The 27874-nt window shown below is 40.8% G+C and overlaps 1 protein-coding gene across 2 annotated transcripts; it reads right to left on the reverse strand.

Moving 5' to 3' along the window:
* Positions 1–220: 220 nt before the first annotated feature.
* On the reverse strand, positions 221–27679 carry SLC25A40 (solute carrier family 25 member 40). 2 transcript variants are annotated; one of them, XM_063303588.1, is made up of 10 exons: positions 27568–27679; positions 27237–27296; positions 26673–26779; positions 21289–21356; positions 19891–20012; positions 11135–11308; positions 8951–9060; positions 3065–3146; positions 2247–2327; positions 221–615 (listed from the first exon to the last, which is right to left on the reverse strand). In XM_063303588.1, the coding sequence occupies exons 1-10, from the start codon at positions 27665–27667 to the stop codon at positions 497–499; spliced, it is 1023 nt and encodes a 340-aa protein (XP_063159658.1). In that variant the 5' UTR covers positions 27668–27679; the 3' UTR covers positions 221–496. The 2 variants fall into 2 exon arrangements, with proteins under 2 accessions (XP_063159658.1, XP_063159659.1); XM_063303589.1 differs by lacking the exon at positions 221–615 and adding an exon at positions 2102–2208 and having other exon boundaries at positions 2296–2327.
* Positions 27680–27874: the final 195 nt, after the last annotated feature.

Raw genomic sequence — 27874 nt, forward strand, 5'->3', positions numbered from 1 at the left:
ATGTGTAACGTATGTAGAAGTTTTCTTTAAATATTTGGGTAATTCTAATATAGGCACCAGAGATACTTAGCTCATGCTATTTCTGTGCCCTATTCAAATATACATATAAATACTAACTAGAATGTAAAACAACTTTTCTTGAATCAGTTAAAAGTTTTCTTCCAAGGCACGAACATTAATTTGTAAAAATTAAGAATGATTTCTGCGCATAAAAATTGCTTTTAAAGTTTATGCTATCCATTTCCTTTTGCAGAAATATATGCTTATTTCAATCTTTTTCTCTTCCATATGTTAATGCAACATTAATTGTATTAAATGTCTGAAGCATGATAGAGTTTCTTTTTGGATCTAAAACATACAGGGAGTCATTCTGAGCATAGTGTTGGTGGAGGCATGGGTGCATATGCAATGAGCATAGAAAGCATCTCATCAAATACAACTATGGACCTTTGCACATACTGGGCACTGACACCACTTCAAGTTTACAGAAACAACATTAATAGTTCTTCATATCTTTGTCTTTATTTAATCTACGAAAGAAAGTTTTCCCATATTCATATGTGCTGATCATTATGGCACAAGCAGGAGCAATTTTTGTCAGTCTTGGAATAATACCTGTGGAAAAGAGAAATTATAGGTATTGGAAAATGAGGCAGCACAAGAAACTGGATATTGGCTTCCAAAAATATCTACTCTGTCTATAAAACCACTGCTTGCTTTTTTTGCATTTTCAAAGTGATATTTAAGTTGGATCTGTATGGTAACTTAATGCTATATACAAGCTAACAATGTGGTTACTCAATCCTGTATTAAAATGTGCTTGGAAATAAATTCTGTATAGTTGGGAAGTTAGGTAAATTTCATTAGTTTGATTTTGAGAACTAATATATATTTAAAACTTGTTCCTATTTTTATGAAGATATTTTGCAACACAGTTCTATGTATGTTTACAGTGAAATACACCCCACAAATTAAGTATAAGATTACATTCTAAATTTTTTAAATATCTTGCTTTACTATGAATATACATAACAGCTGATCTATGCTCCAGACCTATAATGATCAACTGGTGGAAGGGAACTTTCTTTTCAGGTTTGCAGTTTGAATGGAATTGTACCAATTGCTGTGCATGTATTAATGCATATTTGTATTAATATGTTTCTAGAGCACATACCCATCTCATTTTCAGTTTGGTTTGAATTTGGCAATAAAGGCATGTCTCTACTTAAAGATCCAACTATTATATCACTAAGGCAAAATACTAAGTACACCAGGCTGTAGTGCTTTGTGCAATATGTAAGCTACTATTCTGGATGTCTAAACCTATGACCAGTAAGGACTCTGCCTATAGTGGACTGCTGCCTTCTGTCAACTACAGCTAGGGATGTTTAACGTATCTGGAGCTATCATCTCTGTATGACAGTGTAAAACATCATCTCCAGTCACTGCTGATGTATGTTATACATAAAGCACAAATGTACATAGAGTGGCAACTATGGCAACTCCCTGATGTTCTCAATCTTTACTTCATGGAATTTATTCATTTTGAGCCATTAACTAGAAGAAAATATTCTGAGCAAGTATCTACAGTAGTGGCTTTATTGCAGACCACGAGAAAAAATACTTTGTAATTTGGTTAAGAAATTAACCAGATTCTATGAGACGTTTAATGGAATTTAATTTCCTTGGTCATTACTAAATTAGTTTACACATTCTGGAACATTACAGCCTAGCATAACCTAATTTTTTGTCAATTAACCACCTCTGATTCTACCTCAGGCTCATATATGGACTTTGAAACACATGGGTATGTTAATATGTCAAATTTGTTTTATTCGACTATATATTTATATTTATATATAATAAATATATATATAATTACATATTTACATATTATAAATAAATTTTATATATATAATAAATTATCTATTTATATTTATTCCATTATATCCTTAATATACCCCTTTCTTATATGGCCCTTCTAACAGTCTATCATTGAGGAGGGTAATTAAGTGTTCCCAGACTAATTTATTGAGTCCTTCCCTCCTGAAGTGACTGGAAGATAGATAGATAGATAGATAGATAGATAGATAGATAGATAATTGATTTTCAAAGTTGGCAAAATAGTTTGTAGGGAAATCTTGCAATGTAGTAAACGGTTTCTTAGATCTTGTAGTAGAAACTTTGATACTGCTGTATGCATAATATCTAGAAATAAAATATTTTACAGTCAACAAACAATTTACCAGTAAATAATCCAGTAAATCCATTTTCAACCACAATTCTCTTCATTACCTCCCATACTGATGCACTTGTCTTCTGTGGAGCTGAGTAAAAGAAAATACATCTCATTCTCTACACTTATTTAGTATGATTTAATGTCGGCTATATTTTACGCACTGCATGATAATAACAGATTATCATTAATAAGAGACAAATAAATTTGTCTCTTATTAATGATAAGAGACAAATTTCAGATAGGATGCAGTCAGAATCTGTTCTGAACATTTAATGTTTTATAACTATAAGGCAGTTTTTAACAAGCTAAGGTTATTAAAATAAGCCCTCTTGAAATGACACACATAAAAACAGTGCATAAGCAAAATATCTTATAATACTCATTATAGTCAGTAGTCATGGGCTATACTAACCTTTAGAAGTAAATGTCACACAGTAGTATTTCTAACAAAATCAGTGTGTTTCCTACAGCTGTATGTTATAAACTGAAGAAACATACACAAGGCCCCTTCATGTGATCTCAGAAATAGGATCCTGCAAGTCCTTCTCTAACATGAAAACATCAAGTTTTCAAAATTTTCTTTTTCCAAAATGCATCATGTAACTTACAATTCTCTGAATAGTATTTTCCTTCTTACCTATGGAGGCAGGGATGCAGCCTGCAGCATTCTGCAGCTTCCAAGTACTCTAAGCACTGAACATATAAAATTTTTGATATTATAAACACATAGATCAGAGTGGGTGGAGCTCAGACAGGACTTTATATATACTACAATAGGCAGACATTATGGAACAAGAATACTTCTGAATCTTACAAAAAACTTACAGCGTGTGACATCAAGTTCCCAAAGCTCAGTCTGTCTGTGTGTTTTTATTACATCAAATGGTAAAGTTAACGTTGCTGCAATCTATAGGGGAAAATACTTTTTAATGTTAAATAGACAACATGCAAACAGTGTAACTTTGAAAACAGAAATAAAGCACAACCTGTATGCTTCACCTGAATTAACATGACATTATTAAAATATGTACTCTATTTTTCCACAATCATGTGCATTACATATATTTAAATTCCAGTGGGACTGAAGTACATAATGTTAACATATATTTACCAAAACATAGTGATGGTGATTCCAATAATGTAATAACTAATCCAGTAACTACAGAGGATTCATATTATTTTTTTAACCTTTTGTTAAATTAAACCACATTGGTCCATTTAGGCTTTAAAAAATATACTTAAAGAAAGCTGGTGATAGTCCAAACAGATTTTCTTTTTGACCGAGTGACCAGTTTACCTAAAGGAATGCAGTAGACATAGTGTAGTTTTTGTTGTTTATTCGTTTAGTCGCTTCCGACTCTTCGTGACTTCATGGACCAGCCCACGCCAGAGCTTCCTGTTGGTCGTCAACATCCCCAGCTCCCCCAGGGACGAGTCCGTCACCTCTAGAATATCATCCATCCACCTTGCCCTTGGTCGGCCCCTCTTCCTTTTGCCTTCCACTCTCCCTAGCATCAGCATCTTCTCCAGGGTGTCCTGTCTTCTCATTATGTGGCCAAAGTATTTCAGTTTTGCCTTTAATATCATTCCCTCCAGTGAGCAGTCTGGCTTTATTTCCTGGAGGATGGACTGGTTTGATCTTCTTGCAGTCCAAGGTACTCTCAGAATTTTCCTCCAACACCACAGTTCCAAAGCATCGATCTTCCTTCGCTCAGCCTTCCTTATGGTCCAGCTCTCGCAGCCATATGTTACTACAGGGAACACCATTGCTTTAACTATGCGGACCTTTGTTGTCAGTGTGATGTCTCTGCTCTTAACTATTTTATCGAGATTTGTCATTGCTCTTCTCCCAAGGATTAAGCGTCTTCTGATTTCCTGACTGCAGTCAGCATCTGCAGTAATCTTTGCACCTAGGAATACAAAGTCTTTCACTGCTTCTACATTTTCTCCCTCTATTTGCCAGTTATCAATCAAGCTGGTTGCCATAATCTTGGTTTTTTTGAGGTTTAGCTGCAAGCCAGCTTTTGCACTTTCTTCTTTCACCTTCATCATAAGGCTCCTCAGTTCCTCTTCACTTTCAGCCATCAAAGTGGTATCATCTGCATATCTGAGATTGTTAATGTTTCTTCCAGAGATTTTAACTCCAGCCTTGGATTCCTCAAGGCCAGCTTGTCGCATGATGTGTTCTGCATACAAGTTGAATAGGTAGGGTGAGACTATACAGCCCTGCCGTACTCCTTTCCCAATCTTAAATCAGTCCGTTGTTCCGTGGTCTGTTCTTACTGTTGCTACTTGGTTGTTATACAGATTCTTCAGGAGGCGGACAAGATGACTTGGTATCCCCATACCACTAAGAACTTGCCACAATTTGTTATGGTCCACACAGTCAAAGGCTTTAGAATAGTCAATAAAACAGAAATAGATGTTTTTCTGAAACTCCCTGGCTTTTTCCATTATCCAGCGGATATTGGCAATTTGGTCTCTAGTTCCTCTGCCTTTTCTAAACCCAGCCTGTACATCTGGCAATTCTCGCTCCATGAACTGCTGAAGTCTACCTTGCAGGATCTTGAGCATTACCTTACTGGCATGTGAAATGAGTGCCACTGTTCGATAGTTTGAACATTCTTTAGTGTTTCCCTTTTTTGGTATGGGGATATAAGTTGATTTTTTCCAATCTGATGGCCATTCTTGTGTTTTCCAAATTTGCTGGCATATAGCATGCATTACCTTGACAGCATCATCTTGCAAGATTTTGAACAGTTCAGCTGGGATGCCGTCTTCTCCTGCTGCCTTGTTATTAGCAATGCTTCTTAAGGCCCACTCAACCTCACTCTTCAGGATGTCTGGCTCTAGCTCACTGACCACACCGTCAAAGCTATCCCCAATATTCTTATCCTTCCTATACAGGTCTTCTGTATATTCTTGCCACCTTTTCTTGATCTCTTCTTCTTCTGTTAGGTCCTTGCCATCTTTGTTTTTGATCATACCCATTTTTGCCTGGAATTTACCTCCAATGTTTCTAATTTTCTGGAAGAGGTCTCTTGTCCTTCCTATTCTATTGTCTTCTTCCACTTCCGCGCATTGCTTGTTTAAAAATAATTCCTTATCTCTTCTGGCTAACCTCTGGAATTTTGCATTTAATTGGGCATACCTCCCCCTATCGCTGTTGCCTTTTGCTTTCCTTCTTTCTTGGGCTACTTCTAGTGTCTCAGCAGACAGCCATTTTACCTTCTTGGTTTTCTCTTTCTTTGGGATGTATTTTGTTGCCGCCTCCTGAACAATGCTGCCAACTTCTGTCCAGAGTTCTTCCGGGACCCTATCTACTAAGTCCAGTCCCTTAAATCTATTCTTCACCTCCACTGCATATTCCTGAGGAATATTCGTGAGCTCATATCTAGCTGATCTGTGGGTCTTCCCTAATCTCTTTAGTCTGATCCTAAATTGTGCAAGAAGTAGTTCATGGTCTGAACTACAGTCAGCTCCAGGCCTAGTTTTTACCGACTGTACAGATGTCCGCCACCTTTGGCTGCAAAGGATGTAATCAATCTGATTTCGGTGTTGTCCATCTGGTGAAGTCCATGTGTAAAGCCGTCTCTTAGGTTGTTGGAAGAGAGTGTTTGTTATGCAGAGTGAATTGTCTTGGCAAAATTCTATCAGCCTATGTCCTGCTTCGTTTTGTTCTCCCAGGCCATACTTACCTGTAATTCGAGGTGTCATTTGACTGCCCACCTTAGCATTCCAGTCTCCTGTGATGAAAATAACATCTCTTTTAGGCGTGTTGTCCAGTAGGTGCTGCAGATCCTCATAGAACTGCTCTACTTCAGCTTCTTCAGCATTTGTGGTTGGGGCGTATATTTGGATCACTGTGATGTTAGATGGCTTGCCCTGAATTCGAATTGAGATCATTCTGTCGTTTTTGAGGTTGTATCCAAGCACTGCTTTAGCCACTTTACTATTAATTATGAAGGCTACTCCATTTCTTCTGTGGTCCTCTTGTCCACAGTAGTAGATCTGGTGGTCATTTGATGTGAAGTGGCCCATTCCAGTCCATTTCAGTTCACTGACGCCCAGAATGTCTATCTTTAATCTTGACATCTCACCAATAACTACATCCAATTTGCCCTGGCTCATAGATCTTACATTCCAGGTTCCAATGGTGTGTTGATCCTTAGAACATCGGATTCGCCGTTCACCACCAGCACCGTCGGCCGCTAACCGTCCTTTCGGCTTTGAGCTAGCTGCGTCATCACGACTGGGGCTAGTTGAGCTCATCCTCTGTTCCTCCCCAGTAGCATTTTGACCATCTTCCGACCTGGGGGTCTCATCTTCCGATGGTATACCGACATATCTCTGGTTGTACTGATCCATTTAGTTTTCACGGCAAGAATACTGGGGTGGGTTGCCATTACCTTCCCCAGGGATCGCATTTAGTCTGACCTCTCTGTCATGACCTTCCCGTCTTGGGTGGCCCTTCACGGTTTAGCTCATGGCATCATTGAGGTGCTCAAGCTCCAGCACCACGACAAGGTAATGATCCTTTGCGGAGATAGTGTAGTTTAACTTCAGCAAAATATTTAACAAATCTGCCGTGAAATCCTAATAGAGAATATGGCAAAATGTGGACTATGCTATCATTAGTTGGATGTCAAACATACTGAATAATCATACTAAAAGCATAAATGTCAATGACTGCATCAATCTTGAAAAATGTGCTAAGTAACATACCACTTGGCTCAGTTCTAGACCCTGCACTTTCAACAGATTTATATACAACTTGGATGAGGGGTTAGAAAATGTTATGATGAGAAATATGGTAAACACAGCGATGTTATGTTGTCCACATATCAAAATTCTGGAAAGATCAAAATTCTGGAAAGATCTTGACTAGCTGGAACAATGGGCCGAAATCAGCAAAATGAAGTTCAAGAGGAGAAAATGCAAAATCCTTTATCAAAGGCACTAGCATTGGATGAGAGAGATGGTATTGGGCGACAGTACATGGAAAAGGATCTGTGAGTTATGGTGGAGGGCAAGCACAACATGAGTCAACTATGTGATACAGCTGCAAAAACACCAAAAACAAAGTAAATGCAATCCTACACTATATCAGCAGAAGTACAATGTTAACATCAAGAGAAGTCATTCTTCATTTATATTCTGCGCTGATCAGACCACACACAGAATACTGTGCCAGTTCTGGGCACCTCATTTTAGGAAGGACATTTATAACCTGGAAGAGAATCAAGATGGTAAAGGGCCAAAAATCTTACAAAAATGGCTGAAGCCACTGAGTATGTTTAGCCTAGAGAAGAAAAGACTGCAAAGGGACATGATAGCTGACTTCAAGTATCTGAAGGGCTGTCATGTGAAATATGAGATACCCTTCTCACAGTTCTAGAGGGTAAGACAAGAAACAGTGGGGTTAAATAACTAGGAAGCAGATTCAATCAGACCTCTGGAAGAATTTCCTAAAATTAAGAATAATTCAATAACAGACCTGATAGCCTTGGGATACATTGGACTTTGCTTTGCTGTGGCTGGATAGATTTCTGTGTGATATGGGTTTGGACTAGATGATCTTCAAGATCCCTCCCAACCCTTAATTTTGTCTGTGTGTCTTAGCACCATGTGAATGCAAGCAATGTCTCTGAGCTCTGTGAGACCAATGAATGCTCTGGAAAATAAATGACATATGGCTGCTGGCCAGTGCTTCATTTTGATGTGCTCATTCCCATACCATACCACCCAAATTAAAAATGCTGAATGACTTTGTATGTGGATGAGGTAGTGTTGTATTACTGGCAACCAGACTAAGAACTAGCACATTCAGACTATGAAGGAGGACAATTTTGCTCAATCCAAGGAAATTCAAGTATCCATATATCTCATTTAAAAATAATGGAACAAATATGTAACTACATAATAAGTACTGTAAATTTCAACAGTTAAGTGATTACATGGACAAATGCCCACCATTTTAACTTGTCTTTCATGATCATCTTTAAGCTTTCCAAGGACATTCCATTGATCCCCTTATCCTATCCATGCATTTTAAACATTGTCTTCCCCATCTTCTGATTGTAATTATGTGCCATCAAGTCAGTGTTGACTCTTAGCGATCATATGGATAGACTTCCTCCAGGATGATCTGTTCCCAACCTGGTCCTTCAAACTTCCAACAGTGTATCCATTGTTGTTGTAATAGAGTCCATCCACCTTGCTGGTGGTTCTCTTCTTTTCTTTCCTTCCACCTTTCCCAGCATTACAGATTTCTCAGGAGAGCTAGGTTTTTGCATTTGTCCAAAATACGATAATTTGTACCGTCATTTGTTCCTTCTATGTTTTGTGGTTGATCTATGTTTTGTTTGTTTTATTGGCTATCCATGATATTCTCAGGAGTCTTCTCCAAGACCAAAGTTCAAATGTGTCGATCTCCAACTTCTGCTTCCCACAATCAAGCATCTAGCCCACCATCTACTCACATATGCCCAGAGCAGACGAGTTCCTGCTTACTGATTGCTATTTCAAGGAACCAAATATTTTTAAACTTCATCCACTATTATTACATGCATTTTTAATTTATTTTTTTTGTTCAATCAGCACCACTAATTTCAAATAAGATTTAAATGAGCAAATATTTATCAGCACTTAAATTAATATGCTTATAATGTATTTATTATATTCACTATTAGCAATAGAAATTTGGCTTACAGAACCAGCTGCTGCTCCTGATGAGAAGATGATGAGGAACGTTGGCTCGTGTAAACTTGATTTCTTACATAAGCTCATCTTGAAATATTCGTAGTTGTACCAATAGAGTGCTATGGTATCAAATTGTGAAGCATTATTAAAAGTTAGAAACTGCAATTGATTGGTAATGTGTCATCAAGTCGTTTTACAAATCTGAAATGCAACATAAACTTTTAAGTGTTCTGCCTTCATACAGGTAGTCCTTGGTTAACGATGGTAATTTGTACCAGAATTTCTGTCACTAAGCGATGCAGTCATAAAGTGCAATGTCATGTGACTGCATCGCTTAGTGACAACAATCCCAGCATCCCCATTGCCGTTGTTAAGCAAGAATCGCAGGTCATTAAGCAAGGACCTCCTCGCAACTTCCTGCTGGCCTCCAACAAGCAGTCAGTGGGGAAGCCGGCAGGAAGTCGCAAATCCTGGCTGGCTTGCAAGCATGCCAGTAGGCAGGTAAGTGGCTGCTGTGGTCTAGTGTGAGCACAGCTGGCCAGGGGTGGCTGCTGCCAGGGGCAGGAAGGCAGGCAAGCAGCTGCTGCTGCCTGGCACAAGCACACTTGGGCTAGGGGTGGCTGCTGCCAGGGTGGGAGGGTGTGCAAGCATCTGCTGCTGCCCGGTGCAAGTGCACCTGGGCCAGGGATGGCTCTGTTGGGGGTGGGAGGGCGCACAAGCTGCCCTGCGTTCTGCTGTCCCAAACTCAACTTTGCTGTCTTCCTCCTCCTCCTGCTGATAAGGTGCGCCTGGCTGACCGTGAGGCTGCTGCTGGCCACACAAGGGCTTCTTCCCAAGGCCACATGCAGCTTTCTCAAACTTGAGCGTGGCCTTCCTGAGGCCTCACACGGCTAGCAGCGGCCTCACAAAGGGCCAGGCTGGGCATGCCTTGTCAGCAGCGGGAGGAGAAGATGGCGAAGCTGAATTGGGGGCAGCAGAGCACAGGGTGACTTATGTGCTCTCCCGCCCCTGGTGGCAGCCACCCCTGGCCCTGCTATGTTCATGAAGGGCCAGGCTAGGCATGCCTCATCAGCAGTGGGAGGAAGAAGATGGTGAATGTCAGCTGGGGGCGGCAGGGGTGGTGGAGTGCAGGGTGGCCAAAAGGGCAGAGATGGGGGCATAGATTGGTGTGGGGGGGAAGTTGAACTGCACCCTGCAGTCATAAATGCAGGCGGGTGGCCAAGCACCTAAATTCGGATCAAGTGACTATAGGGGCACTGCAACAGCCCCTATAACTTCAATGACTGGGCATAAGTACTATTTGTTCAACGCCATCGTAACTTCTAACAGTTGCTGAGCGAATGGTTGTTAAGCGAGGACTATCTGTATAAGTACTCTGTAGCTCTGAACAAACATCAAATCCTGCTTTCACAAAGAAAAATACTTAAGTTGTATCTTGACATACTATATATATAGATAGACAGATATGTAGATATATAGATATATACTGTATATATATAAAAGCTGTCATCAATTGCCTATTTACCACCTATCTGACTAGGGATGGAGTTTCTATGAAGCAAGAATGTCACTACAAGTAGGGTTCAGACACTCTGCTAAGCCATAAAACAGTTTGTTTAATTATGGATTAATGTGCTGTGTGAACCTAGCCAACTGTGATTTATGCAATAAACCATATTTAGAAAACCACACTTAATATGATGTCTGAACCCAATTACAATAGTAGCATAGAAAAGCTCCTCCTCCTGACTACTTATTTTAATTCCAGACATCTCCAAATAGAAATAAAAATCATAAAAGCTTATTAGTGGCCAGTACTCTTTCTTTGCCATTTACTGGACGCTTAAGACTCCTTTGATTTAATAATATCTATGGGTACCTATGATTCCAGCACTGAATACTGTCAAAAACTAAAGAGCAAGATGATTTAGTTAATATCTAACGAAAGAATGCTGAAACAAAGCCAAAAGCACCAGCTGAAAAATGGTAAAAAAGAGTTTTATTAATTGAGGAGGAAAATAAATTTAAAAGATTTATCATGTATCCATGTTATGCACATATTTTATACTTGTAAAACACAACCTTATATTTAAAACTTACATCTGGCAAACCGACTTTCTAAAATCTTCAGTAGAATAGAATTTGCAGTAGACAGTACATATAAGAAATACATATTTCTGAAACAAGTCATACCTGAGAATGGCACATCTCTAAGGACAGTGGGACCCCATCCTTTCCAGAGTGAAAGCCAGCCATTGTTGGCCACATTTGTACTAATGCAAGCAAGCAGTTGTGTGTAAGTCAATCGTCGAGACTGCATTCTTGTTCTAATCATTTCAACTGGACTTATTATAGTAGCAGAAAATACTAAGTTTTAAAGAGAGAAAGAAACACAATGCCAAAAGGTGATTTACAGATTTTTTTTCTGCAAGACATTTGCTTTCAGTATATGTCCACATCTATTATTGTTGTGTATTAAGCATTTTACTATATAATAACTACATTATATGGATATCTTTTGATCCAAATCTAATTAATCCCAGAGTTGCTGGGAATTCAGGCAGCATATGAATTTAATAAATTATTATTATTAATTCAACATGTATATAAAGAAGTCAAGATTCTGAGATAACATTGTTTATTATGTAGATTATACGTGATTCTAAGTTCAATGAGTGTTTCATTAACCCTGATTTATTGTGATAAGAATGAAATGCTCTAAATCTAAGATTTCATGGTCCTCTCTGTTCCTCATATATGGAATTCATAAGCTTTCAGTTTTGCTTTTAGTAACCACAATTTTCTACAAATCTTATCTGAGAAACTGTATTTAACACTAACTATGGATAAATTAAAACACTCTAAATTCACAGCCCTGTAATGATTGCCTATTCCAATAAAAGGAGTCTCATCAGTAGTTACTAGAGAAAACTAATTTATTGAATGAATAGTATGCAAAATACGAAGAAAGCTGAGAATGAGCAAAAGCGCGCCAATTACAAACTTAAAAAGCCTTGCTCCTGTTGCAAACCCTCCCCTCAGGCTAGCATAGCAACCACCCACCCCAGACGCTAGCAACCGTTAGAATCGGCCTGAGAAAGTAACCTTGAACAGCAGAGATAACCCAAACATACATTCCAGAAGATCACAAGTCAGCACAAAGGAAATTTACCAGCGTGGCCAGGCAGGCACGCAACTGCAGATATGACATGTGAAACGTTACGAGGAACCATAAACATCGGAACGGGAACATGACAAGCCCATATTTTCAAGATGTTCTGCTTCCCGTGGTATCCATGGACATCTCAGACCTGACTATTTTTTTTATCACCCACCCAATCAGCTTGAAGCTGGGCAAAAGGAATAGATGGCTGCATCCCAATTGCTAATATCAGAAAGGAAGCAATGATCGGAAGAACTACTAGATGATGCCTTGACCCACGAACCTGACCCTTTAACATTGGATTCAGGCAGTAAGGATGGGTCAGGAAGTGCCTACTGGCGACTTCAACACTGTCAGATTTTCTGAACACACCTTTTCCTTTCTGACATTTAGAAGCAGAAGAAAGCCTATTACAAACTACGGGTAGTCCTCGCTTACCAACCGCTCAGTGACTGTTTGAAGTTGCAACAGTTAATCGAGTGGTACTTATGACTGGTACTCAAAGTTCCGGCCATTGCCACATCCCCGCAGTCACATGATCGTAATTTAGGAGTTTGACAATCAGCTCACACTTAAAACACTTGCAGCTTCCTGCAGTTACATGATCGCCATTTGCAACCTTCCAGCTTCCCACAAGCCAAGTCAATGGGGAAGCTGACAGGGAAGGTCGCAAATCACTCTGGTAAGACCCCCAAGCCTTCCTGTATGTGCGCCTTGCCACACCATCCACCCCCAGCCTTCCTGCACAGGTGCCCCACCACGCCATCCATCTCCAGCCCTCTTGCATGCACACTCTGCCACGCCATCCAGCCCGCAACCTTCCCGCATGCATGTCCTGCTGCGCCACCCAGCTCCCAACCTTCCTGCACATGTACCCCACCGTGCCATCCAGCCCCTGGTCTTCCTATATGCATCCTGCACTGTAGCACCTTCTCCCTCGGCCTCCCCCAACACAAGCACGGCTTGCATCAGCCCTCCCAAATCTTCTGCCAACTCATGCACAGCCTGCGCTGGTCCTCCCAGGACCAGTCCTCCCCCACCCTGCTGCAGCACCCCTGCACTTCTTACCTGGGACTCTCACTGCTTCCTGCTTAACAACCCATGTGTCTTAGAGTTACAACAGTAACCAGGACTGCTGGGATTGTAGTCGCTAAACAATGCGGTCACGTGATGTCATGCTTTGCGACCGCATCACTTAGTGACGGCAATCCTGGTCCCAACTGCTGTCATAATCCAAGGAATACCTGTGTACCTACAGCCAGTCAGCAGTTAAAATCAAAGCACAGGCTCCTTGTGTGAGAATCCAGCCTGCCTCTGACTCAGAAATCGAAACTCTGAGTCAGAGGAGGAAATAGAAACTTACCGGGCTGAAACCGGGAAAGTGAAACCTGGGGATGAGTCAGCAGCACAGGAAGAGTCAAAGGCGCTGATTGGCCCAGATTTGGAGGATTTGAATTGTCCAATCAGTGCGTGCCAACGATGGGCAGAAAAGTGTGTGAAGGAGAAGGCAGCCTGATTGGCTGCAGAAGGGTCCAGGCACGTGAAGGATCAGCATAAAAGGCAGACGTGCAAAGAGCAAGCTGCCGGAGACAACCAATCCTACAAGCCTGCAGCTTCTGCAGAAGAATCCCTGCCAGTGTTGGAGACAGCGTCTATTACCAAAGAGGGATCAATGGTAGTGTTCTCCACTGAAGAGGACTTGAATCCTGCTTCTGCTGCCACTGAGGATCTTCTCCTCGCCGAACCCAGCAACCTCAGTCTCACGTCCAGCCTCAGACCTCCGCGGTCAGCTTGTGTGCATTCCAGGCGCACTTACCACCCTGTTTCAAGGTTCCAGCTGTGTCTAGAGTCTCCAGTCCATTCTCGTCATGCTTCAAGTCTGCAGCCTTGCCCCGAGCCTTTGGTCCAGCACAGCAGTTTCTAGCTCTCAACTTAGTCCAAAGTCTCGAGTACAGCTTCGTTGCGCCTTCGATCTCCAGCCTTGTTTTGAATCTCCAGTCCAGCCTCGTCGTGCTTCAAGTTCTCAGCCTTGCCTTGAATCTCCAGTTCAGCCTTGTCACGCTTCTAGCTCCCAGTCTTGTTCAGAGTTTCCAGTACAGCTCCATCATGCTTTTGACCTCCAGTCTTGTCCAGGATCTCCAGCCCAATTCCATAGTGTTTCCAGCTTCCAGCCTTGCCCAGGGTCTTCAACCCAGATTCATAGTGCTTCCAGCTTCCAGCCTTGCCCAGGAGCTCCAGCTCAGTTTCGTCATGCTTCAGCTTCCAGTCTTGCCAGGAATCTTCAGCTGAGTCCAGTGCCTCCAGCTGAGTCTAGCCTTGCTCCGAGTTCCTAGTCCAGAGTACCCAGCCTAGCTCAGGACTTTCAGTCAAGTCCAGCCTTGCTCCAAGTTCGTAGTCCAGGATTTTCAGCCGAGTCCAGCCTTGCTACAAGTTTTCAGCCTTGCTACGAGTCTTCAGTCCCCAGTATCCAGTCCAGCCTGAGTCACTGAGTCCAGTCCAGTCCAGTCCCAGATGTATCCAGGGGGCTCCGGCCAGTCCCGCTCAGTGTTCTGGTCCCAGCCTATTTCTAGTGGTGATCCAGTTCAAGATCACTCGACTTCAGCATCAGTATCATCTCGCACTCCAGCTTCTTCCAGCCTTCCAGTCTCCGTTAGAGAGCCCTGCTCTGTTGCCTTGTTGCTGTCTCTTCCTGCAACCTTGTCAGTTTCCTTGTTGCTACCCAATTGGTCTTGATTGAACTCAGTTCTTTCTTGATTCTAAGGACTTATTTACTGTAAATAGTTATTTAATAAAGAGTATTTTTGATATTTAATCTGCCTGGCCACCTCTTAAGTCTGAACAGGACACCTTGGTTCAAAAACTTCACAGATTGAGCCTGACTTCATGGCTAACTACTCTATTTAAGATTTCAGTGTGTAACAGATCACTGTCAAAGCATCAGTGCTGTATAAGCTCTTGTCTTCTTTAAGCTCTTGATTTTCAATTTTATAGAGTGTGATCTGGTGGCTGATCTCTTGCAATTTGCCCTCATTTCACTTTGCATAATGGACCGCATCTGGTACCTTACCTTACCCATCAGGTTTATAGCCCCACAGGCAGTGCATGACTATGAGGCTTCTCTCCCGCTCCTTGATTACTAAGCTTCAGATTATTGCTTCTCCTCTGTATAGCAATCTACAGCAGGATTTCAGGAAGGAGATGACAATAAAGCCTCTTCCTTCCTCAGGGATCCATCACAAATATGTTTATTCATGCATTTGCTGGTGGGTTCCAACATGGATCACATATGGCCCCGAGAGCCATTTTATACCAAACACAGTTAGGTATAATTGCAGATAACCAACTACAGGTAGTATTAACTTTGCTCCAGACAGCACAACAGATAATTATGGCTAATTAAACAGGGAAGCAAAAGTCTGAATTTGTCCCAGTTACACAACAGAAAGGAGTTGAACATATAACCTCAAGGCACGTTGCAGCCCATGCTGGTGGGATAAAATAATAAAGATGATCATTAGCATTAGTTAAAATGAATTGGTAGACATAAGGCTTGACTATCTGTAGGACAATCTTTCTTGTTATTAGCCTAATTAGATCAAAAGGAGATTGAAGATCTTTTGAAGATTCCCCTGGCTACCAGCAGCCCATCTATATACTGGTAGTCTTTGCTTAATGTCCACTCATTCAGCAACCATTCAAAGTTACAACAGCGCTGAACAAGGGGGACTTACAATGGGTCCTTGTAGTTGCAGCCATAGCAGCTTCCCCATGGTCATATGATTACAATTCAGGTGCTTGGCAACCAGTTTGTAATTACAATGCCAGTGTCCCACAGTCAAGTGACTGCCATTTGTGACCTTTACTGGTGGCTTCCGACAAGCAAAGTCAATGCTAGCAGGAGGTTGCAAATGGTGATCATGTGATTGTGGGATGCTGCGAATGTGTGGGATTCGCCTAATGATGGTAACTGGGACTGCCAGAACTGCCGTCAGAAGTCAGCACAGTCATGTGATGTCCTGCCTTATGTCTGTGTCACTTAGCAACAGAGTTCCTAGTCCCAATTACTTTCTCCTGTGTCGGTCCCAGAATATGGATGCATTCACAAATTTATTTGGCTTCTACCCTAGCAGTTTTTAGGAACATGGCAAAAATACATCTCTCCCATTAAGCTTATAATTATGTGGACATAATATTGAGACAGTGTTGTTCATGCTTGTTGCTGACCTGTAGGAGAGCCAAGATGGGGTTGATGCAAGTGACATGGCCCTCCTAGATCTCTCAGCAGGTTCATGGTATTGAAATGGGCTGACTGCAAGGAACTGAAGCAATGATGTTATAGTGGTTTTCTTCCTTTCTCCAGTTTCAACTGAAGTTGGTGGGAGTGGGGAGAGATGAAGCCTGAAGCCTCTGATTTGTAGAGTGCCTCACCACTCTGTGCTCGTGCCCCTCCTGTTTAACTTCTACATGAGACTGCTGGAGAAGTCATCCATCAGTTTGGGGTCAGGTATCATCAGTATTCCTATGATACTCAGTTGTATATCTAAACCCCTGGCTAAACAAGCCATGCTGCCAAAATCTTGTGCTACTGCCTAGAGGCTGTTGGTATCTGGATGGGGAGCAACAGGCTGAAGCTCAACCCTATCAAGATCAAATGGCTGTGAGGGCTTACTCCTCCTGGTTCTGCACATTTTCAACCTTTGGTCCTAAATTAATTTATTTATCAAATTTCTCTGCTGCCCATCTCATACATGACTCTGGGTGGCTTTGGGATTGCCAGAACTGCTGTCCTGAGTCAGCACAGTCACGTGATGTCCTGCCTTATGTCTGTGTCACTTGGGATTGCAATGCCCCACTTGGGACTGGCACATAAACTAGGCGTGTTCCTAGATGACCCTCAGGAGCAAGTGACAGTTGTAGCAAGGAACTGTTACAAAACATGACTGATAAAAAAAATGTAAGAACAGTAGGACATTTAGTGGAAAATATCCTCTAAAAAAAAGCAGCACTAAAACTACAATTTTTCCTCCTTTTGAAGATTCCATTGTACTATAGTGTTCACCAATATTTCCAAGATATAAATTGTAGAACAAGAGGGCTTCTTTCCCAACAAGTTATATGAAGTTATTAGTATGATGTTATGCCAGAAAATATCTGGTGTGACACCTTTAACAAGAACCTTAGTATAATAGTATTTGTGTCTGAGAGAATCATACCAGCACAGAAACTAGTCTAGTCACCAATGAAAAATCTCTTTGAAATTATTTAAAGATTCCACATAATAGAAGACAACATTCAGGAATAAAGTGATTGACCTTCAAGAAGAGAGAAATGTTATAGCACAATTAGGTCAAATGCACACTGACCTCAAAGAGACTTGAGAAATATAATTCAGCTGTTCTAAGGTCCCTGTTGTCTTTATATGAAAAAACAATCTAGATTCCTTACATATGACAAGTCAGACCATCACCAGAGCAATTTACTCAGACAGTGGGGTAGCTAAATTAAAAGCTCCAAGAGAGAACTGCACTGTCATAGAATATTATTCTGTACCTCTCAAGATGAGAAAGACCTTTTGCCTTCAGGAGGAAAAGCTTTCAGCTCTCTATCTCAACTGCCTGACTTCTCCAATCAAATTATTTGTGATTGATCAGAAAAGTAAAACTGCACGTTCTCAAGTTAGAAGAATTTCCTCCTGTTTGTTAATGTATAAAATATTTGGTAGAAAGACTACTTTTTTAGAACTTTACTTTGGTACATTCTTTGGTTTTTGTACAAATAATTGTATGAGCTGAAGCCTGCCATACAGTGAGTAGTTTGAACATCTGTTCTCCCCTTTAAAATGTGTATTTTAACTACAGGTAGTCCTTGGGTTATGGCCATTCGTTCAGCGACTGAAGTTACAATGGCACTAAATAAATGACAGTTACAACCGGTCCTCGAAGTTCTGGTTGTTGCAGTGCCCCCATGGTCACATGATCAAACTTTCAGGTGCTTGGCAATGGGCCGCATTTACAACTGGTTGCAGCATCCCATGGTCACGTTCTGCCATGCACGAACTGTCTCTGCTTCAACTCCCACCCCAACCTATCTCCCCCCCATCTCTGTCCTTTTGCACTCTGTCGCCTACCTATGCTACCTCCCCAGCTGACCCTCGCCATCTTCTTCCTCCCACTGCTGGCCCAGGATCCAGGCACTGGGTGAGGTGATGGCACTTGCAGCAGGACAGTGGATCGGGACCGCCGATCCACTGAGACACAGATCGGGACCGCCTTAACCCTTGGGGGTTATATGTCTGGGTTTTCCCATGCTTCTTCAGTTTGTTAGGATTCCTGTTAAGTACTAGCAATAAATATTAGAGACCAGTTCCATGTCTCAGTGTGTTTCCTGGTTGTTAGGACAACTGGCCTTTCACAAGACCTTGCAGGAGGAAGGCTGGGCTGAACAAGCAGAGGGCCTGTGGGTAGGGTCTTCTGTGCTGGGATCACCTTGCTGAAGCCCACATGCGGTTCTCCAGGAGAGCTTCCAACGTCAGCTGCAGAGTGTGCACTGTGACTCCAGGAAGCCCTCATCTCTCCGTTGAAAGTACTCCTTTCCAACGCGAGTTGTAGAGCGCACGCTGTGTCTCTAGGAAGCTCTCCTCCCTCTGCTTCCTCTGCTGGAAGCGCTCCTTTCCAACACGAACTGTAGGGCACATGCTGCACCTTCGGGAAGCCCTCATCCCTCCACTTCCTCCATTGGAAGTGCTCCTGGAGAATGGGCCTGCAGGCTTCAGCAAGGGGTGGAGGCAAGCCCAGTGCTGACAGAGCCTACCTGCCTGGGTCCCAGGGTAGTGGTAGAGTGTAGGGCAGCCAAAAGGGCAGAGATGGGGGTGAGATAGGTAGATGGGGGGAGTTGAAGCAGAGGCAGTTTGCGCAGGGCAGGAGAAGCATGAGGTCCTGGCCTAACAACCGCAATCTGGACTGTTGCTAAGCAGTATGATCATGTGATGCTTTGGTTAATGACGGCTTTGCTTAGTGATGGAAATTTTGGTCCCAACTAGGGACATAACCCTAGGACTGCATGTAAATTAAAATCCCTCACTCCAAGTATAGGGGGTTTATGAACCTGTTCTGTGAAACTGGAATGCAACGTATCTATTACTTTGAATCAGATATCCCGTTCAGAGACTTTCCTTCACTCTGTATAGTTTTCTAAATGTCATGAAATGTATTTTAAACAAGAAAATGTCTAAATAAGTAAGTACAATTCATAAATGTACTTCAGCAGCAAATGCTTCTCAGGCAAATTACAACTGTTTAATTAGACTGTGCAGTCTAAACTGTCCTTTAAAAAAGTCTTACTCATATACTGTTGCCCTGTTAGAGTTAATAATACCCTAGGCCATGAAACAGGAGAAACCTTGCACATACACTGTATCCAGCTCTTACATTAATATGTTTACTATGCTCACCATTAAGATATAAGTTTAATCAGTGTTAGCTTTGAAAAGGTAAAGAAGAAGGAATTCAAGGACAGAGGGAAGAAGCATACATACTCAAGGAATCTCCTAAACTCTGAGCCATGGTTAAGGGACCAAAAAGTGTTACACATGTATCAGGCAATATCCTGTACTCTAAAATCTAAGGAATATAAACTTTTTAACTGTAAAGCAGAGGAATAATTAATTACAATTATTCACCTTTACATAATGAACATTTGCTTAGCTGCATTATCATTCTGGTTAATTTTTTAATATAAGTTTTGCCATAGTAAAGAGCTAACAGTAAACTACAGATTAGTAACTCACATCTGGCTATGCCACCTGCAATAAGTGGAATGTAGTCATTATCTTCTATTTTATAAACGAGGGCATCACGTAGTTGATCATAGCAGGTAAAATAAATTACTGTTGTTGGAACTGAAACTGCTCTAAAATTGAAGTATAAGCATTTAATCAGTTTCTTAATCATTCAAGATTTACTCAAATAATTGTCGTACTTCTAGCTAAAATATTAGCATTTTAGAGTTGGTCTTTGGCCATAGTTCAGTGGAACAAGACACACATTATACTGCATGTTGAGATGAAGAAAATATTAAACACTCACATATAGGCCATGGGCACTTCAGGGATAGTTCCTGTGCTGAGCAAAATACTTAGACATGCCATTTTCTCTTTAAAAACTTATTTAAACATGTTAAGAGGGCAATTTCTCTCTACTTAAGACATTCAAGTAAACCCTTTAGAGCAAAGAATTCTAAAAGCCTAGAGTTTTGTTTTCTTCTTGCAGCTTGTGCCCCACAATACAGTATAGAGAACAAACAATGGTACAATTAGTGCCAACTCTGGAAAGGAAATATGCAAAACATGGGAACAGCTATATTAATGATAGGGATTAACATATACATGATGAAAAAAGTAGCCAGAAAACATATTCCTCATAACTTTGCAATTATAGCCCATACTTTTGCATTTGGATAGGATCTATTCTATTAATCTGATGAGAACTGTAGCATTTTTCTTTTAAGCTATCTACTGCTTTGTTTTTTAGAACTGATTAGATTTCCTGTGGCAGAAGAACTGCTGTTTTCCAAGGGCCATCTGGCTGGGTTCATGCTGGTCAAAGCAGAAATAGTTTTTTGGGGGGTTTTGAGGAAGAGCAAGGGAACTATTTTTTACAATCTTTTCTTTCCTTTCCTAGCTTAGTTTTCCTCATATTTCAGTGGAATGTCCAGGATTTTAAGATCTGACCCATTTGAAATCTTCCTCAACATAGCTGCTTTCAACTTTCAACTGCTCCAAAGAAGACAGTTTTAGTGCTGCCCCATTTTTCTGGAAATGGAGGTCTACAAGAACAAATATCCTTTCAGCCATTTCTTCTGGTAATTTAGGATTTATATAATAACATATTAAAAAGTTGTACTAATTAATTTAGCACAGGACACATACTAAAATTTCATTAATCAGAACAACACACATTCCTACATTTACTTCAGTTTTTGCCCTAAGTCAGCTGTTGGCAGTAATATGGAAGACATTAATAAAATTGCTTTTCAGTGATTTTACTAATTTTGGTGTCAATATAGTAAAAGCAATGATAGTTTCATATTTTATTTTATTAACTATTATTTATTTTTATTTGGGGTTTAACTGATTTTAATGTTTGAATTAATCAAAAAGTGGAAAAATAAAAGGCATATAACTTACAGTGATGGTGGCAACCCACTCCACAATGCTTTCACGCCCTCTCTTTGAACAATTTTCGCAAAAGCATCCTAAAAGAAGCAAAAATAGTGATAGGGTGGGTTACAGATTTCTTGATCTACCAACAGCCATGTATTTAATCATTTAAAAATATTATTTTTAAAAAATTGGCATACTAATACTGTGGCCTTGTAAACAATGCACACCCACACCCCTTCTTAGTTTAATTTTCCTTCATTTGAGAGGCTAATCATCCTCTCCATGCTTGTTGATTTAAGAAGGAACTGCACTTTCTTCTGAAAATATTTGCTATCTCTTTCCTGAGTCCTGATCTGAGAAACAGTTGCATGCTAATTTGAACTGTGAAGAATTTTATTTTGTATCTATAAATATAACATTACATCTACAAAAATGTTATTTTATATAAAATATATATTTATGTCTACCTATTTTATCTTTAAAATAAAATTCCTCATACTTCAGTCCTTCTTAAATCAACATGTCTCTCAAATGATGCAAAGGTGAACTAAGGAGATGTAATAAACCATAACAAAGTAAATGCTTTCCAGTAAAGTCAAAAGCTTTTATTTGATTGCAATTGTGAATTTCAAGGGCACAAAACAGCATCAGTAATCTGTGATGCCAAGAGTACTCTATAGGTATGTTTACATGCCGTTTGTGTGTCCATGCAGTTTCCTTGGCAACATCTTTTAAAGTGGTTTGCCACTGCCTTCTTCCTAGAGCTGAGACAGAGTGATTGGCCTCAAGGACACTAGCTTCCTGCCTAAGGTATGACCAGAACTTACAGTCTCCTGGTTTGTAGACCAGTGGCTTTAACCATTACACCAAACTGGCCCTGATATATGACACACTGAATGATTAATCAACCACATGGATTTGGGTTCATACAACATGCTAGGCTTCAATGTTATTGGCTAGTTTGACATGCGAACACAGCTTGTGTGTCATGTATACACAGCCGACTGCTTACAATCAGTTAAGTGACAGGAATATTGAATGGAATTGAATAACTTTATTGATTAGTCAAATGACCATATCAGAAAGTTGGGCATCAGCCACTATAAAATATAAAATGTGATACCATAAAACAGCTAAAAACAGTAAAATTAACTAGAATATACTATGTTGAGATAAAATACGATAAAATACGGTAAGATAAAATAAAGATAAAATTGTAAGATAAAAATGCAGGATGTGATAAAACAAGTGATAAAATACAGAAACAATGTGAGTTTAAATGAATTCGTCACCTTTACATGCCACCCCAATGTGTTCTATAAATTGCGTTCTCAGTTGGATAGCCCTAACTATAAACTTAACAGTTCTACTGACCGCATACGTATTTGTGCCCTGGAGAAAGTAACATAGTCTTTTGTTACGATCCCAGTATGTGGGTCTGTCAATTAGTGTCTGAAGGTACTGAGCCCTTGCTGGGGCATATAGTTGGCAGTTAAATAGGACATGTGCAGTGTCTTCTACTTCGGGTGCTCCACAAACACATGTCCGCTCGAGGTAAGGCACTTGGTGAAATCGTCCGTATTTGACCATAGAATTTAACTGCTCAAATCTTGCTCTAGTAAGAGCTATCCTATGGTATTGCATCAGACCCATTGTCAGGTACTTTTCTATTTGAAAGGACAGTTTATTCTTGGCCAGCCATTTCGACGACCTATTGTGTGCAAGTGACTCAATGTCTGTTTGGGCATTAACATTCAAGACTCTTTGTTTGAATATTGCCTTGGCCTGGTCTCTGGCTGAAAGTAAGTATTGTGATGAAAAGCTGAGGAATGCGATAGTTTGGAGGAGTTGGTTGATCCATGTGGAGGGTGTGTCCATCTGTTTTAAGTTTGTTGTTGTTTATTCGTTTAGTCGCTTCCGACTCTTCGTGACTTCATGGACCAGCCCACGCCAGAGCTTCCTGTCGGTCGTCAACACCCCCAGCTCCCCCAGGGACGAGTCCGTCACCTCTAGAATATCATCCATCCATCTTGCCCTTGGTCGGCCCCTCTTCCTTTTGCCTTCCACTCTCCCTAGCATCAGCATCTTCTCCAGGGTGTCCTGTCTTCTCATGATGTGGCCAAAGTATTTCAGTTTGGCCTTTAATATCATTCCCTCAAGTGAGCAGTCTGGCTTTATTTCCTGGAGGATGGACTGGTTGGATCTTCTTGCAGTCCAAGGCACTCTCAGAATTTTCCTCCAACACCACAGTTCAAAAACATCGATCTTCCTTCGCTCAGCCTTCCTTATGGTCCAGCTCTCGCAGCCATATGTTACTGCAGGGAACACCATTGCTTTAACTATGCAGGCCTTTGTTGTCAGTGTGATGTCTCTGCTCTTAACTATTTTATCGAGATTTGTCATTGCTCTTCTTCCAAGGATTAAGCGTCTTCTGATTTCCTGACTGCAGTCAGCATCTGCAGTAATCTTTGCACCTAGGAATACAAAGTCTTTCACTGCTTCTACATTTTCTCCCTCTATTTGCCAGTTATCAATCAAGCTGGTTGCCATAATCTTGGTTTTTTTGAGGTTTAGCTGCAAACCAGCTTTTGCACTTTCTTCTTTCACCTTCATCATAAGGCTCCTCAGTTCCTCTTCACTTTCAGCCATCAAAGTGGTATCATCTGCATATCTGAGATTGTTAATGTTTCTTCCAGAGATTTTAACTCCAGCCTTGGATTCCTCAAGGCCAGCTTGTCGCATGATGTGTTCTGCATACAAGTTGAATAGGTAGGGTGAGAGTATACAGCCCTGCCGTACTCCTTTCCCAATCTTAAACCAGTCTGTTGTTCCGTGGTCTGTTCTTACTGTTGCTACTTGGTCGTTATACAGATTCTTCAGGAGGCAGACAAGATGACTTGGTATCCCCATACCACTAAGAACTTGCCACAATTTGTTATGGTCCACACAGTCAAAGGCTTTAGAATAGTCAATAAAACAGAAATAGATGTTTTTCTGAAACTCCCTGGCTTTTTCCATTATCCAGCGGATATTGGCAATTTGGTCTCTAGTTCCTCTGCCTTTTCTAAACCCAGCTTGTACGTCTGGCAATTCTCGCTCCATGAATTGCTGAAGTCTACCTTGCAGGATCTTGAGCATTACCTTACTGGCATGTGAAATGAGTGCCACTGTTCGATAGTTTGAACATTCTTTAGTGTTTCCCTTTTTTGGTATGGGGATATAAGTTGATTTTTTCCAGTCTGATGGCCATTCTTGTGTTTTCCAAATTTGCTGGCATATAGCATGCATTACCTTGACAGCATCATCTTGCAAGATTTTGAACAGTTCAGCTGGGATGCCGTCGTCTCCTGTTGCCTTGTTATTAGCAATGCTTCTTAAGGCCCACTCAACCTCACTCTTCAGGATGTCTGGCTCTAGCTCACCGACCACACTGTCAAAGCTATCCCCGATATTGTTATCCTTCCTATACAGGTTTTCTGTATATTCTTGCCACCTTTTCTTGATCTCTTCTTCTTCTGTTAGGTCCTTGCCATCTTTGTTTTTGATCATACCCATTTTTGCCTGGAATTTACCTCCAATGTTTCTAATTTTCTGGAAGAGGTCTCTTGTCCTTCCTATTCTATTGTCTTCTTCCGCTTCCGCGCATTGCTTGTTTAAAAATAATTCCTTATCTCTTCTGGCTAAACTCTGGAATTTTGCATTTAATTGGGCATATCTCCCCCTATCACTGTTGCCTTTTGCTTTCCTTCTTTCTTGGGCTACTTCTAGTGTCTCAGCAGACAGCCATTTTGCCTTCTTGGTTTTCTCTTTCTTTGGGATGTATTTTGTTGCCGCCTCCTGAACAATGCTGCCAACTTCTGTCCAGAGTTCTTCCGGGACCCTATCTACTAAGTCCAGTCCCTTAAATCGATTCTTCACCTCCACTGCATATTCCTTAGGAATATTAGTGAGCTCATATCTAGCTGATCTGTGGGTCTTCCCTAATCTCTTTAGTCTGATCCTAAATTGTGCAAGAAGAAGTTCGTGATCTGAACTACAGTCAGCTCCAGGCCTTGTTTTTACCGACTGTACAGATGTCCGCCACCTTTGGCTGCAAAGGATGTAATCAATCTGATTTCGGTGTTGTCCATCTGGTGAAGTCCATGTATAAAGCCGTCTCTTAGGTTGTTGGAAGAGAGTGTTTGTTATGCAGAGTGAATTGTCTTGGCAAAATTCTATCAGCCTGTGTCCTGCTTCGTTTTGTTCTCCCAGGCCATACTTACCTGTAATTCGAGGTGTCATTTGACTGCCCACCTTAGCATTCCAGTCTCCTGTGATGAAAATAACATCTCTTTTAGGCGTGTTGTCCAGTAGGTGCTGCAGATCCTCATAGAACTGCTCTACTTCAGCTTCTTCAGCATTTGTGGTTGGGGCGTATATTTGGATCACTGTGATGTTAGATGGCTTGCCCTGAATTCGAATTGAGATCATTCTATCATTTTTTGGGTTGTATCCAAGCACTGCTTTAGCCACTTTACTATTAATTATGAAGGCTACTCCATTTCTTCTGTGGTCCTCTTGTCCGCAGTAGTAGATCTGGTGGTCATTTGATGTGAAGTGGCCCATTCCAGTCCATTTCAGTTCACTGACGCCCAGAATGTCTATCTTTAATCTTGACATCTCACCAATAACCACATCCAATTTGCCCTGGCTCATAGATCTTACATTCCAGGTTCCGATGGTGTGTTGATCCTTAGAACATCGGATTCGCCGTTCACCACCAGCACCGTCGGCCGCTAGCCGTCCTTTCGGCTTTGAGCTAGCTGCGTCATCACGACTGGGGCTAGTTGAGCTCATCCTCTGTTCCTCCCCAGTAGCATTTTGACCATCTTCCGACCTGGGGGTCTCATCTTCCGATGGTATACCGACATATCTCTGGTTGTACTGATCCATTTAGTTTTCACGGCAAGAATACTGAGGTGGGTTGCCATTACCTTCCCCAGGGATCGCATTTAGTCTGACCTCTCTGTCATGACCTTCCCGTCTTGGGTGGCCCTTCACGGTTTAGCTCATGGCATCATTGAGGTGCTCAAGCTCCAGCACCACAACAAGGTAACGATCCTTTGCTGAAGCTGTTTTAAGTGACAGGAGTTAATTAATCATAATCCTTTATTTTCTTACTTCCTATAAGCTACTGCATATTAATCTTCTTATTCACAATCACCCCACAATGCTCTTCCAAGTATCTTTTAAAATATGAATGTCATAGGCAGACTTAAGTTTTAATTACCATAATGAGAAAGAAGTTTTTGTCCTGAGCTCAAAATACTATGAATCTACCTAATTATATTTCAAAAACCAAATTGGGCAGATAATCTTTCGAAAGTTAAAAGTTAATACAGGGGGATTGAATGTGCATTTTTTCTTACCAACATGCCAGTAAAACGGCCAGATGTCTTATGCCAAGTTTTGCCAGTTCCATTTTCATAAAGATAAACGTGATCTGTCAAGCCATCAGAATCCAAAAAAGACTTTCCTGGTAAAAAGGTAAACAAGAAAACCTTTTATCCTGGGTGTTACAAAGGGGATGGATGAAGCACAGCATCAGCTGGGAAGACAAAGGGCTGACAAAAGCATTCATATACTTACCTATATACAAAGTTCAAACAATATCCTTAACGCTATATGGAATATACATGTAAGTGTCATAGGCAAAATTGATGGTAGAGATAAGTCATAATCTCATGCATTCATTTTATATAATTTTTTTAAAAGTTGTCTTACAATTTCTAAATAAAACATCAAATAAAATCTTTACTAGTCATAAAGCAGCATAAAATAAAACATACGTTCAAATTATAAATGATCAGCAAGTGCCAATAACATTACTAACATGGCATTCACTTAAAGAATAATCTCAACTTCACTTTTGAGAACAAATTACCCATTTTCTCCCCCACAAACACTGCAAATACATAGAGATATGGATTTACCTTTCAGGGATGGATTGCTTTGGGCTTGTAGTCGAACTTTGACAACATCTAGAGGTGTCACTAAGGCAAACAAACAGCCACCATGTTAAAAAGTCCTAAACGCTCTTTTTTTTTGGTGTTAATCAATTGGTGGTTAATTGGTTAAAAATAGAACTAGCTAAGTAAATTTAACTACGTGAAGAAAAACTTAATCTCTGCTTTCTAGAGCAAAACTAGGAGAAGTCAGATTTCAGCTGAGCACTAGGAGAAACTTTAAGGTTACGTAAGAGCAGTTTGACAATAGAAGCAGACTTGGTGGGGAAGTTTAAATGGCTCAAATATTCAACCTTACCCAAAATGGATGTAAGAACAGCACCACAACAGGAAGAGACAACTTGCTGAAAAGTTGTGATTCCATACGATCCAGTTTCTTTCTCTTCACAACTCATCATTCTTCTTGGGGGGGGGGGAACCCTGTTAAAATAATTAGAGCTTATGGCTCTGATCTGTCAGGAGAGGAACATGCCAGAACCCTGTTAGAACTTACTCCAAAGCAGGCTAAACTGTAATTCCAAGAGCTATTTTAAGCAAACCCCAAAACACTTTTGTTTCTCTTTTAATCACAGACACTCTCAACACCTATCAAAATTTGCTTCTAA

The sequence above is a fragment of the Candoia aspera genome, chromosome 4, assembly GCF_035149785.1.
Source record: "Candoia aspera isolate rCanAsp1 chromosome 4, rCanAsp1.hap2, whole genome shotgun sequence".
Lineage (NCBI taxonomy): Eukaryota > Metazoa > Chordata > Lepidosauria > Squamata > Boidae > Candoia > Candoia aspera.